Genomic DNA, 12,672 nt, shown 5'->3' on the forward strand with positions numbered 1-12,672 from the left:
GGGGGGGGGGGGGGGGGGGGGGGGGGGAGAGGAGGGGGTTGTGGCCCGGAACGCGGTGCCCGTTGGCCAGCGCTAAGCGCATAGATTGATGTGTGGAGTGATTTCATCAGCACTCCGCTCCCATGCTGTCAGTGACCGGCTGCTCAGGGAACTCAGCAGAAGGACGTGAGGCCAGGTCTGGCTCGGAGCCTGGCCAGCAAAGCCGTGTGCCATGGGTGCGACGGTACAGTCTGCCGTCCCCCCACCCGCCCCGTGCTGACATACCTGACACAACCGAAACAGAAACATCTTAGGTATTGTTAAAAATAAATGAATGGATATTTTGTTTTGGAATGATGAGGGGCTGCCAAGATCACCCCCCGCGCCCCCATAGTCTAATAAACTGGTCAAAGCGATGCCCCTCCCCTGTCCGGGAGAGCGGTGCTTTGCAGTAGCACTGATATAACTGCAAAATAAACACTGAACCACAACAGCACTGTACACTCTATGACACTATTTTCCAACTAGCTTCAATGCTAATGTTCATCTTTGGCTCTGGACTCTTTTATTATTTGGCCAGAAATGGCACTGGGAGAGGGTGGGTGGGGTGGGGTCGGGGGGGCTGCTGACTATGTCATGACTAGTGAAAAACTACCCAATCAGAAAACATCTTACACAACATTTATACATTTTGTGAGGGGTGATCTGTAATGTAATGTTAGTCTTTTAAAGTGCTTTGCTTTACAAAAAAAAAAGTGTGTGTTGTAATAAAACGACCCACACCAAAGTGATTTGAATGGCAGATGGCAAAATAAATCCTAGGTGACCTTTTTAACTGACTGGTCACATGGTCAAAGACGATCACCTGTTAATCCCCCTAATAACACTCATATGTGCTGCGTGCCCTTTGCTCCGGGGGCAATCATGTGCTGCTGGGGGACGACGTGGGACATGTACCCTCCGTCCCGCGCGAGAGGTGCGAAGGAAGGAGGCTCAGCGATGGCGCGGGGGCACGTACGCCCCATCCCGCAGGAGGACAGGGCGTAGTGGTCTACTGGAGGTGCCAGCTGGTTCCCCACAGAACCTGCACCCCACAGTTGCTGAGGCACTGTTAGACACACCCGAAAGCTAAGAGAGCATTGTGCGTCAACCTGCGCTAAGTACAGCAGTATTTTAAGGTGCGCATTGAGTGTTGTGGAGTTTTAAGGTGTTGTCTGTTTCTGCACAGGTACAGTATGCCAGCTGTCGTTCCATTATTATTTTACTAATCAATGGAAGGGTATAGGTTTGACCCTGATACTAATTCCAGTTGAAAAGAATATTTTACGATAATGAAAGCAATAAATTAAAATTTAATGAAAGCAATAAACTGGCCAGTGTAGTAAGGATTGCCGGATACACACTGAAATGTGTTCCAAGACTAGTGCCAAACACAACCCCCTCATTGGACTCAATTACCACCACCCCATCCCCCCAACCCCCCCTCCCTCCCCCACCACCCTTCCACCCCCAATGTACTCATTCACCTCTGGCTGCGGCCGCTGGCTCGCAAAGGCCAGTGCGCCAAGCGCACGACGGTTTGAGAATCCTTCACAAACGCGCATTACCGTGCCGACGTGCATTACCGTGTGAGCGCGTATGTTACCGGGCGAGCAGCGTCACTGAAGCTTCGCTCTCCAGTAACCCCTGCGCTACCCGTGCCTCGCGGTCAGGATCGAAAGTGCAAAGCTCTCAGCCATCTCGATCATCCAGAGGCTATGCGCAGCTATCTGTCAGGAGTCTTAAATTAATGCAGGCTGAAGCAACTGGCACAGTTTAGGGTGCGGGAATGTGGATCCAGAGGGCTGCCAAAATAGCCAAACTATCCCAAGGTTGATTTTACTGAGGTTCAATTAAATTTAAAGTTAGAAGCTACTGGACCGTAGCTGATCTAATCCTGCATCACAGCCAGAGAGGAACATGCCGTTTTTACCTTCTTATTTATTTAATTTATTTACCCTTCATTTCGCCAGGAGAGTCCCATTGAGATTCATTTTTATGAAATTATTATTATAAAAAAATGCTCCAGAGGGGGCGCACCCCCACCCCCCACCCCACCCCACCCGACTGAATGAACATCACCCGCTAAATGAATGCCCCCCATCAAATGAATGCCCGCCCATGAATGAACGCCATGCCATCGAATGAACACCCCGCCCCCCCCCCCCCCCCCCCCCCCCACAGAATGAACCCCCAATAAATGCCTCTTCACTAAATGAACGTCCCCACCATGTGACTACTGGCAGCAGCTTCGTTCAGTGACTGAAAGACTGGAAACACAGCTGCTGGTTTTTGTGTTTAAGCAAATTCATATTTCCTTTACAGTTCCTCATGATTTTGAACAATTTACTCTGCTTTGGACGTGGCAGTAGAGGACTGTAACTGTCCGAGGACTGGATTAGAGATATTTACGATTGCTGCACTCCAATGTCTGTCCCTGCTTTTGCAGGTGCGCGGAGAAATATGAAATGTTTCTGACAGCTAAGGAGACTGCAGGAACTCTCACTGATCCCACCTGGTCCCCACAATGATTCAGGAACAGGAAGTGTTTGCAGATGTTGTGAAAAGTGGAGTCTTGAATGTCAATGAAAATTATTAAATGGACGTAACAGATTGACTGTGTTTAATAGCACATCCCCCTAAGATTTGGATTTTGGAAAAGGCCATTTTTCTCTCCTGGTCCTGGTGTTCTACTTGTCCCAAGTACAGTAGCCAGAGTAATTAAGTGATAAATGATCCCAACACTTACAGGTGCTACCTTTTCAGACAATGGCCAACTATCAGATTAGTATTAGGATTATAGACCTAAGAAAATCAGTTTTGTACTGTCAGTTATGTTGGTAGGGAAGCACTGCCACAATGATGCAGATGTTATTTGCTCATGTTTTAAACTGGGGTACTATACCCCCCCCCCCCCCCCCCCCCCACCCCCCCCACCCCCACCCCCCCCCCACCCCCCATTTAAGACATTTCATCATGGATTATTTGTAACCAGAAATGGTTGAACATCGTTATTTAGACTGGCTGAACTGTACACCCTCTGGAAATGTTAAATTAAAGTTGCACAAATAACGCAAATAACATTTTATGTCTTTCAAGCTGTTGCGTAAACCTTGGCTCCAGCTTTCTGTAAGGAAATGAAAACAACTTAAAATTTTGAAAAAAAAAGCTTCACCTGTTCAGCAGCAGTTGGTGCGCTGGTGTGCTGGAGCGTTTTCCTCTGACTCGCGTCTGTGCAACACGAAGCTGACATTTTGACCTCTGACCTCTATGCGCACTTGCCTGTGCTCTATGACATCAACTGCACAGGCTGAAGAGCATTGCAGTGATTGGGCAGCGCGAACAGAATGTCTAGGGGATAGTAGCCTATTGATTGGGACCCCGATACTGAGGGGGTGGGGGACTTCGGAGCAGACAGGGCCTGATGCAGTCAGACACAGAGAGCTCCCCATATTCTAAACTGACTCACGCTAATAACTATATTACTACAACATATTGTTATCATTCAGTGTAACCACTGACATGACGGTGTACCAAGCATTTCTGGTTACACTGATTACAGTTCCTCACAATGACTGACTTATGCTATTTAAACAAGCATTTAAATGAAAGGCTTTTCGTTTTTTAAAGGAACAGTAATACTGACTTTCTGAGGCTACACTCAAGGTCCACAGGTAGTCACCTGTATAGGTCTTTCTGTATTTGGAGAGTGGGCCACATTGCTTAATTTCTATGTCTGTCATCAGGATTGACATTCAGTGGGTTATTGTCAAAATAATCCACTTTACCCAACCAGCTAGTGCAGTGGTCTCTAACCCTGGTCATGGAGAGCTACAGGGTCTGCTGGTTTAAAATCAGAACCCAATTGAGACCCAAGACACCAGGTGAGTTGAGTTAACTGTGTAATGTAAAACCAGCAGACCCTGTAGCTCTCCAGGACCAGGTTTGGAGACCACTGAGCTAGTGCTTATGCTGCAGCCTCAGAGTGTATTACACTCAATCCCGAAGGACGTAAATGAACAAACAGAACAAACAGATCTAAATGCAGCTTAGAGCAAATGCATGGTGCTGCTTAACTGTTTATTAAAATTGAAGTTATCTGCGGTTACAATAATCATTTGAATGACCCCTTGAGCTGCAGGTATGAATCACCCCAATTCTGTCATTTCCTGTTCAGCATCAGTACCGGTCAGAGTGAAATATGTGGTCATCCCTCTGTGCCACTGAGATGACACCGAGGAGGACTTCCTGTAAGGAGCTGCTGTCCCCAGTCCAACGCTGAACAAACACCTGGTTTATCCACTTAGACCTTCTGCGCCATGTAAAGGAAATAGTGTGGCGAGCCCCGTAAAACAAACAAACAGAAATAAAGCGCGTGTCCAGTAAAACTGATTGATAGGATGTCATGGGGCAGCCAGGCCTTGCTCAGTAGCAGATGTCTTGTTACACTGCACCTAGTATATTTCCATATCTTAAACAAGCCCCCCCCCCCCCTCCTCCTCCTTCGGTTTAGAATGTAATTTACTGCATTATGTATTTGCAGGGTAAGCGGCGTTTGGGGAAACGTACGCAGATTCTTCCTGAGCGAAAAACAAGTCCGTGATTGACAGGTCCCATGCTCCGGCCCCTCTGGGAGCGCCTTTCCTGCAGCCGGCTCTTCTCCGAACCGGAACCGGGCTTCCACCAGAATCGCGCCCGCTTGGCCGCTTCCGTTCTCCATACCGCGAGTCATTCCAGCGCGCTTGGGCCCAATGAGCTTATCGCTTATCCGCTGCTGGACGGACACGACCGCTCGGCCAGCTGGCTGCCGCGCGCTGAGAGGAGGCTGTCGGTAGCCCCGAGGCTGTTTCTGCATCCGCTCGCGCTGCTGTCTGTTTTAGCCAAGTGGATGCTGTAAGCCGCCTTCCCTCGACACCGCCGGAGAGACCGGCTCACGCTACGCATCCTGTGAATGCAGACCTGAACGACTGTTGGGTTTCGACTCTAAAAGGTGAAAACCCCTCTCCTTTACTTTGACGTGTCCACGCTAGAGGGCCTCATGAAGGGGTAAGAGTAGGTGTCATGTGATGCTCCTCACTAATTGGGGCCCCCTGGGTGTTAGACTAGTCTTTTCTGTGGAGTTTTGTCCGTGCTGTTCGTCCCCCACCCCCCGTGGTTCTTGCTGAAGGGTACTGAGCACGGAGATGGTGTCAGTCAGGTGTTGGAGAAAAACTACCCCTCCCTCTCTGGGCTAGTTCTTGGCAGGATACGGAGCAACCCCCCCTCGACCCCTCTGCGATGGGACAGGCACATGTTCCAGATGCCGGGGAAGGGGGGGGGGGGCAGGAGGGATTGGACCCAACCCCCCCGAGGCAGCTCCGCTCTCTCGGAAGCCACTTCCTCACCTGTGGAGTTGGGGAATGTGCTGGCAGCTTCTCCATTGCGGAAACGGACGCCGTTTCGCTCCACAGATGGAACAGTACTCAATCTCCACCGCGTCTGTTTATCAAGCACAAACAAACCTGCATTCAGCTAAAAAACACACCTTTCCCTCTGAGGCCCAAAACACCAAATCAGCCCCCAATCCCCTCTCTAGGAAAATGCAGACTTCTCCATCATGTGCTGTAATCTCTGCTGTCTTCAAGTAAACTGCTGTCATTTTTTTAAGCTTGTGTTACTCAACTCGTGAAGTACTTTTCCTGAAGAAACTCAGTAATCATGTGATTCCTAGTGTATCTTTCACCCCACATCCTTCAAGTACTACAGTCCAGAGGTAAATTAATAATTTAAATTATTATCATTTTTCTATAGCCTTATCTTCACAGTAACAGCTAATAAATAAAAAAACGGACATTCCATCCTTTTTTATTTATTTTTTAATGGGGAAGGCAAAGGGGCTAACAGATAGAGAGGGGATCACAGTGCAGAAAACCCCATAAGCACTTGGGGGGGGGGGGGTTCATATATAGTTTGAGAGTCGGCCACCTGACAGGCTGCACCACATGTCCCTCCTGAGTAACAGCTATTTTAACTGTTTTACTTTCCAGGAGCAGATATGCTATAATCATACACTATGTTCCTGCACTGCATACTGCATGATGCCCTTACTTCCATGGTGCAATATATCCTTATTTACTTAATGTCTATAGCCTAAAAGACTGTTTCATCACTCCTCCAGAAATCCTTCCTGGTCGCCATGGTAGTGGTCCAACTCAGAGAAAGAAGGGAAGTGGCTCTCAGTAGTTCTCAGGTTGCCCTCTATTGGAGGAAAGAGGAAATTGCCAGTTTTCAATCTGTCATCTCATCCCACTTCTCTCAATGAAAGGTATTCTGGCCAGATCCCTTTAATGAATGTAACTGTGTGATTAAAAATGAATAATTAGCTTTCCAATGACTGAATTCCATCCAAGTTATATATTTTAAAACTATTCATGCTTGCAACATATTTAAAAATCAATAAATGTTTTGGTAATAGGAGCTGACTTGATAGCAGTGGGTTCAAAGCCAAAATTGGTATTAATATTTCCCGTTTGAATGTTTTCTCATTAAATTACCCCACCTCTTGGGTATACATTAATTAAAGATGACTCTGAAAATGTCCCAGTTCTAGAATTAAGTTCAAATAAAGTCAATTTCTTGCTACAGTTTAATATAAAAGGCAAAAATAGCTGGCGTAATCACTTTCGCAAATTAAACTGGCAGCATACATTTTTGGGACCTCAGGTTAAACCATCATCGTGAGATATTCTGCAATCCTCTTCCCCACCATTCCTCAGTAAAAAACCGGACCACAGAAAATAAGAAACACATTTTTAGGAATTTAGAATGTGCTCTACACACATCCAATTTGAGTGTCCCCCATATTAAAGAACAAGACAAGCTGTGCTCTGGCATTTCTCCAACAAAAAATTACGAGAACTAGTGTGGTGTTCAAAGGTTGAAAATGTGCCATTTACAACCATGTTTACTAGTTTAGCTGAGAGGATCCAGCCAAAGCATGACTGGGTTGTGAGTCATCAGCAAAGGCATGAGGAAGTTTCTGGTATCCCAGTATTTCCCAGGCCCTGGAACCAGTCTTCGCAGATCCACACTTCCCGGAACATCCCGATCACTGCGCTCCTGTCTGGCCAACACCAGGACATGCCAAACACCGCCACTTCAGCTAGTATACAAGAGCCCAAGAAAATAGCCAGCTGGTTCTCTTTATTTTACCCGACAGAGTCCAATAAGCTACCCAATAATAAGTGTTTAGGTGGTTAAATATTTGGTAAAACCCATGAGACAGTTTAGGTTCATAATTATGGACTTCAAACAGCCAATGCCTGTGCTCTCATGCAAATAAGAGCCATAAAATACACATCTTGTGATTCAGAGTGTCTGTCCCTAATTTTTAAAGAATTATCATACAGCTCTTTTAATACATGTACCATAACAATTTGGAAACAACTAATTTATATTTAATAATAGCAGCAATTAAATGAACACCAATCTGAACAGACAGTTGACAGCCTTTCGAGTGTGGTTCATTTTGGCACATATCTTGAACTGTGGGCAAAATCTAAATAATGTTGCTTTGTTAAATAACAGAGCTGAACATGAAAGCAAGCACCTTTATTTTATAACAGATATATAGATTTGTTATTGTACAGTTTTATTTATCTTTTTGCTAGTTTATAGCCTTCTACATTTAACAACAGTGGTTAAAAAGGAAACCTCCAATAGAAACAAGCATGTACAATACATAGTAGCAAACATATCAAAGTCAGTTTTTACAACTTTTGTAGCAACCAATTCTTCCTATTGGTCTGCCATAGTGCAAACTGCTCTCGTTTTCAAGGCAGAGTTTAGCCTGGTTTTAACATTCAAATGGATTGTTTCTCTCATATTTCTCTGCCTTTCACACAATTGACTGTGTCGACTGCATTCATTGTGCCTCTGGTTAAAGTCCTTCTGTCCAGTAATGCTGATTTACAATAACAATTCAAGTGTGCAGGGTGTTTCAGATGGGAAAACAGAAATAAAGCTATACTTAGGGTTGGGTTAGGGTTTAGGGATAGGGTTAGGGTACCTTATGAGTGTAACGCTAATGGAAAGCGAATCCTCAGTCAGATAACGTAGTTCCTTGGCTCGGTCTTCATGTCCTTCTCAAATGCCCTTCAGACTCCTCAGATTCAGTCTGAAACATTTCTGATATGAGTTGGAGTGAGAGTTCAACATTATGGTCAAAGCTGGTATTTGAAAATGTGTTGTGTGTATTTGTGTAACAGACAATATAACAGAATAGTGATTTGTCAGTAGATGCTGTAATCTTTAGCGCCGATTCCATCACTCCGCCAGGCCAACACAAAAATCCTCCGCACGTTCCAAGGCCATGTTTATCTTTTCCAAAAAGAATTAAAAAGTGATTATAGCACATTTTTTGCTGCTCTTCTGGTTCTATTGCACAGGATTTTGAAAACTGCAGAAAGCACTGGTTGGTGAACATTTTCAAAACACTCAGAAGTCCAGGCTGTTTCTCTCTCTTTCTCTCCTCTTCATTCTTTCTCTCTCCCTCTCTGCCTTGATCTTTCTCTCTTCCTCTTTTTCTCTCTCCTTCTCTCTCTTTTGCTCTAAGGAGAGAGCTGGAGCCCTGCCCCAGCTCTCAGGAGCAGCCACAGCGATCCACCACCATGGAGGGGATTTTTCCGTAGATGATCTGCTCCTTCCTGTTGAAGTACAGCATATTGATGGGGGACATCTTGGTAGGGGTGCAGCAGGGTCCAGCAGTGCCCCGCGGGTTGGCCTTGTTGACCAGGTGGGTGTGCGGGTACTTCTGCAGGTGCATGTACTCACACTCCCCAGAACAATAGTTGGCCTTGTAGCGTTTAGGGGCAATAATCCAGTCCCAGCCAAAGTCCTCAAAGTCCACCGTGAGGGGATAACGGCAACACCGCGACTCCGGGGAGTTCTCCTCGCAGTCCAGGCCAGAGTCCCGCCTGGATCGTTTGGGGTGGTCTGAAATTTTCACTTCCATGAATGGTTGCTGTGGGTATAAATAAACGACTGAATATTCAGGACTCCAAAGCCAGTGAACAGATACTACAGTACGATTGCATAGATGGTACTTTTGTCCATCAACTGGAAAATTATATCCCTGGTTATTTTATTATGTGCTTATTTTTAACGTGAACGGTAATTATGGTATGTTACATAACACTACAAGATAAACACTTCAGATGTGCGTTTTGATTTACTGTAGTTTTACAAAAAACATGCTTTTGAAGTGATCGAATCCGTCAGAACAAATCCATGAGCCAGAATTTTAAGAAATTTGAGGTTACTGTATTCGCGTCATCGCGTAATCTATCGACATTTACGATTAACATGAAGCCATTATGTCCAGTTATTCCATATTCAGTTGAAACACACTGGGGGGTGCGTGGCATAGTATTGTTAGGAGGGTAATAGAATACAAGAGTTTAAATAGAAGATCTGACTTACCAGTCCCTCTTCGCCAGGTTCCGCAGAAGTAACGACCAAGTCATTTCCTTTTGTGTCAAAAGCATTGATCTCGATGCCCCAGTTAGTCTCCGGCTGCCTCAACCAGACTAAAAGTACTTGTTTCACGTCTATGCTCTGCCAAGAGCTTGTCCCTGCGTTTACGTCAATCTTCAGAGAGCGGATTCTTGTGTGCCTGTTCCCGTCAGTCACTGGCTTTAGACGAGAGATCTGTAGGAATATAGTTGTGGCTTCGTCGGCCGACCGAAGGTGCACCCAAAGCTGCGCTTTAAGGATGCGGTTACTTTGAATCTTCGGGCTGAAGGAGAAAAAGCAACATCTCGGTTTCCTATCCACTTGGACGATTGGGTCGGCTGATGGAGAAACAAAAGAAGAAAATGACTTCTCTAGACAGTTCCGTTTTTGCTTTAACTACAAAATTGTGTAACATACTGAATGACAGAATGAGAATAATTGCGGATGCGTTACAGGGGAAATCATTTGCAGAAAGGCGCGCATCTGACAAGCTATGAAATGCTGAGATAAGTTTGTCATTTTCCATGCTATACAAACCATGTGTCCTCTTATACATCTTGAACTGGGGGATTTTAATTTCAGTTTTTAATTTAATTTCATGCTGCAACCATGCAGTTAGTTTAAATTGTCTGGAAAAAAACTTCATATTCAATTAAAAAAAAAAAAAAAAAAGATTCACCCTCGCAAGCCACTGGTAAAAGATCTATTCGGTACATGTTTCTGTTTGACAAATGCTGACAGCTATCGACAATATATTTGAAGACGCAAAAATTTAATTGCGTAATTGGTAAATAACCAGACATCCAGTTCGATTAACTGCTATCCTATAATTTGATACGTAGGCGTAATTGGGGACCAAATCAGTTATTAACATGTACGGTTGGTTACTATTAAACTATGTCACATTTAAAAAATATTCTAGATGTTATCTGAAGCAATAATATTGCGAAAGATCATACATCTTGTCAGCTTTTTCAAAAGAGAAAATGTACCAGTACCAATTTTGCGTGTATCAACAAAGACTTTTAGCAAGCTACTTACGCTCTGTACCCATGGCCATGATAGTTTCTGTAGTGGCGTGATCATCCTCCTCCACGATTCCATCTCTATTGTCATCCGCAAGAACATCGTACTGGTCCAGAAGTTGCTGCAATGGGGGCGCTTTTGGTAGGATCTGTTTGACCACGTCGCGACTGATGTTAGGGGCTTGCTTAAGACGAAGTTTACTGAGAATTTGTGACTTGATAGTATGCAGCCGCAGAAGCTTGCTGTGCTGTCTAAACTCGCACGACGAACACTGCTCGCTGTCCTCCGCTGTGACAGAAGATTTGTGCGCAGCAATATCCCCCAGACCCACTGGACAAAACACAACCCAGAAACTCAGGTACACCAGAACCTGCATCAGATGCATGTTACAAGTTTTGGTGGCTTTCGTAAAAACGGGTCGTGCGTATTTACTGTTATATGAGACTCACTACTGTTTCCTATGTTTAAATCACCAGCACTCTGATAGCTGATAGCTGTCATACTGTAATCCAACTGGCCTTTTTATACTGCAACTTTCGCTTCTCTGTTGTGTCGTCAAAATTCAATGATTGGCTGGGCCGCCAACAATGAATCTAGCGGTCAGACGTGAGATCCATTTCTCTGTCAAACCTTAAAGAGGTACGGCAACTACGAGATTATTTCATAAAACAACTGCGCACTATAAATCACGGGGTACACATCTCATCGTAGGTAGATTCCACTGGAGCAGCGGAACTGTGTCGGAATTCGATACCCTTTGGTGTATACTGAGCCAACTACTTCGGTGTCTGAAATTAAGAAAAATAATATTTTGCATTCCGCATTTCTGCCTAGGTTACTATTGATCAGCAAGTTCGCAGTAATTCATATGTCTATAGGCTACTACATGCAACCTGTGTGGTAACTTAGACAAGATGATACGATACGTTTCTTGGTATACAAAAAAGGTTCAATTCCTCCATACAGCCAGGAATGACTATTTCGTTAATTTGCCATTTAAAGTTGTTAAAACACGCCTGCAAATTTAAGCAAGCAGAAATTTCATATGAACATCAATAACATATTATTTTCAAAAATTGTCCCAGGCAACTGTGATTTATAAGTATTACTTTGGTACATCCTTGAAGACTTTACTAATTATCTAATCGATTTATGAAAACCTATTTCAAAAACGCAATCTTATGCACAGTTTCTCCAATCTGCTACACAACATCACTTCAGACTTTTAAATTCAACAAGGGTTTCACAGATAAGCAACACTGCTAATCAGTCTCTAGGCAAAAAGAACCAGCCAGTCCATCACTTATTTTCAAATATAACAGATTACATTGTATTTGTTTTCCTTTATCCAAATAACACACATGCCAGTTTACCAAGCAGCAAAGCAAATGCTTTCATTTTATTTACTCGAAGCCAAAGTGTGTAGGAGGCTGCAGGTTTGAATCCCTGGTGGGCCTGACTGCATTGAGTCCAGTTATTATTCTTTGATTTAGCAAATATACAGCTGTGGAAATATGTAATACTGTAAAAATATAAGTTGGCATGGATGAAAATTCCTGCGAAGCAAATAATGTAAATTATTATTTTTTGATTAAATTTAAGAGCTTAAAAGAATTAAGTTTGTGCTCCTGATATTGGTTTTTCTGTGACAAGAATCTGGCCTCTGAAGGTGAATCTGATTTCCATTTTCAGACACATTTTCAGATTTATAGATTAGAAACACTGTGAAAAGTACTACAGTCCAGATTTCAAAAGAAACACTGCAGAGGTACCACAGTGGAGATAACAAAGAAAGTTCTTAGAAGGAAAACAAAGTGCAGAATGGTTCTGGTGATGTCATCCACAGAGCCCGAGGGCACAATAAGCCAGGAACTGATCATCACACTGAATTTATCACTGCTGATCTATGAAATCCATTCTACACTGAAAAAAGTGTGCAGTTGCCTGTTTTTTTCAGGGCAGGTTGCAATCTGTCAAGGGTTTGAATCAGTCAAACCAGTTTTATGGGAGGGTATTTGTGCAACAGTTGTTTGGGAAATTCCTGAAAAAGGATTCAACACAGGATTCCATATGACCTATTAATATTTTAGTCGCAAGGTAGGCCTATCACTGTAGACCTGAATGAGCACATAATAA

The 12,672-nt window shown here is 44.1% G+C and overlaps 1 protein-coding gene across 1 annotated transcript; it reads right to left on the bottom strand.

Moving 5' to 3' along the window:
* Window positions 1-7,593: 7,593 nt before the first annotated feature.
* mstnb (myostatin b) lies at window positions 7,594-11,102 on the bottom strand. Its single transcript, XM_035408056.1, has 3 exons — window positions 10,552-11,102; window positions 9,478-9,848; window positions 7,594-9,019 (listed from the first exon to the last, which is right to left on the bottom strand). Exons 1-3 carry the CDS (start codon window positions 10,919-10,921, stop codon window positions 8,639-8,641), a joined length of 1,122 nt encoding a protein of 373 aa, XP_035263947.1. The 5' UTR covers window positions 10,922-11,102; the 3' UTR covers window positions 7,594-8,638.
* Between the last annotated feature and the right edge of the window lie 1,570 nt (window positions 11,103-12,672).

Source organism: Anguilla anguilla, chromosome 3, assembly GCF_013347855.1.
Source record: "Anguilla anguilla isolate fAngAng1 chromosome 3, fAngAng1.pri, whole genome shotgun sequence".
NCBI lineage: Eukaryota > Metazoa > Chordata > Actinopteri > Anguilliformes > Anguillidae > Anguilla > Anguilla anguilla.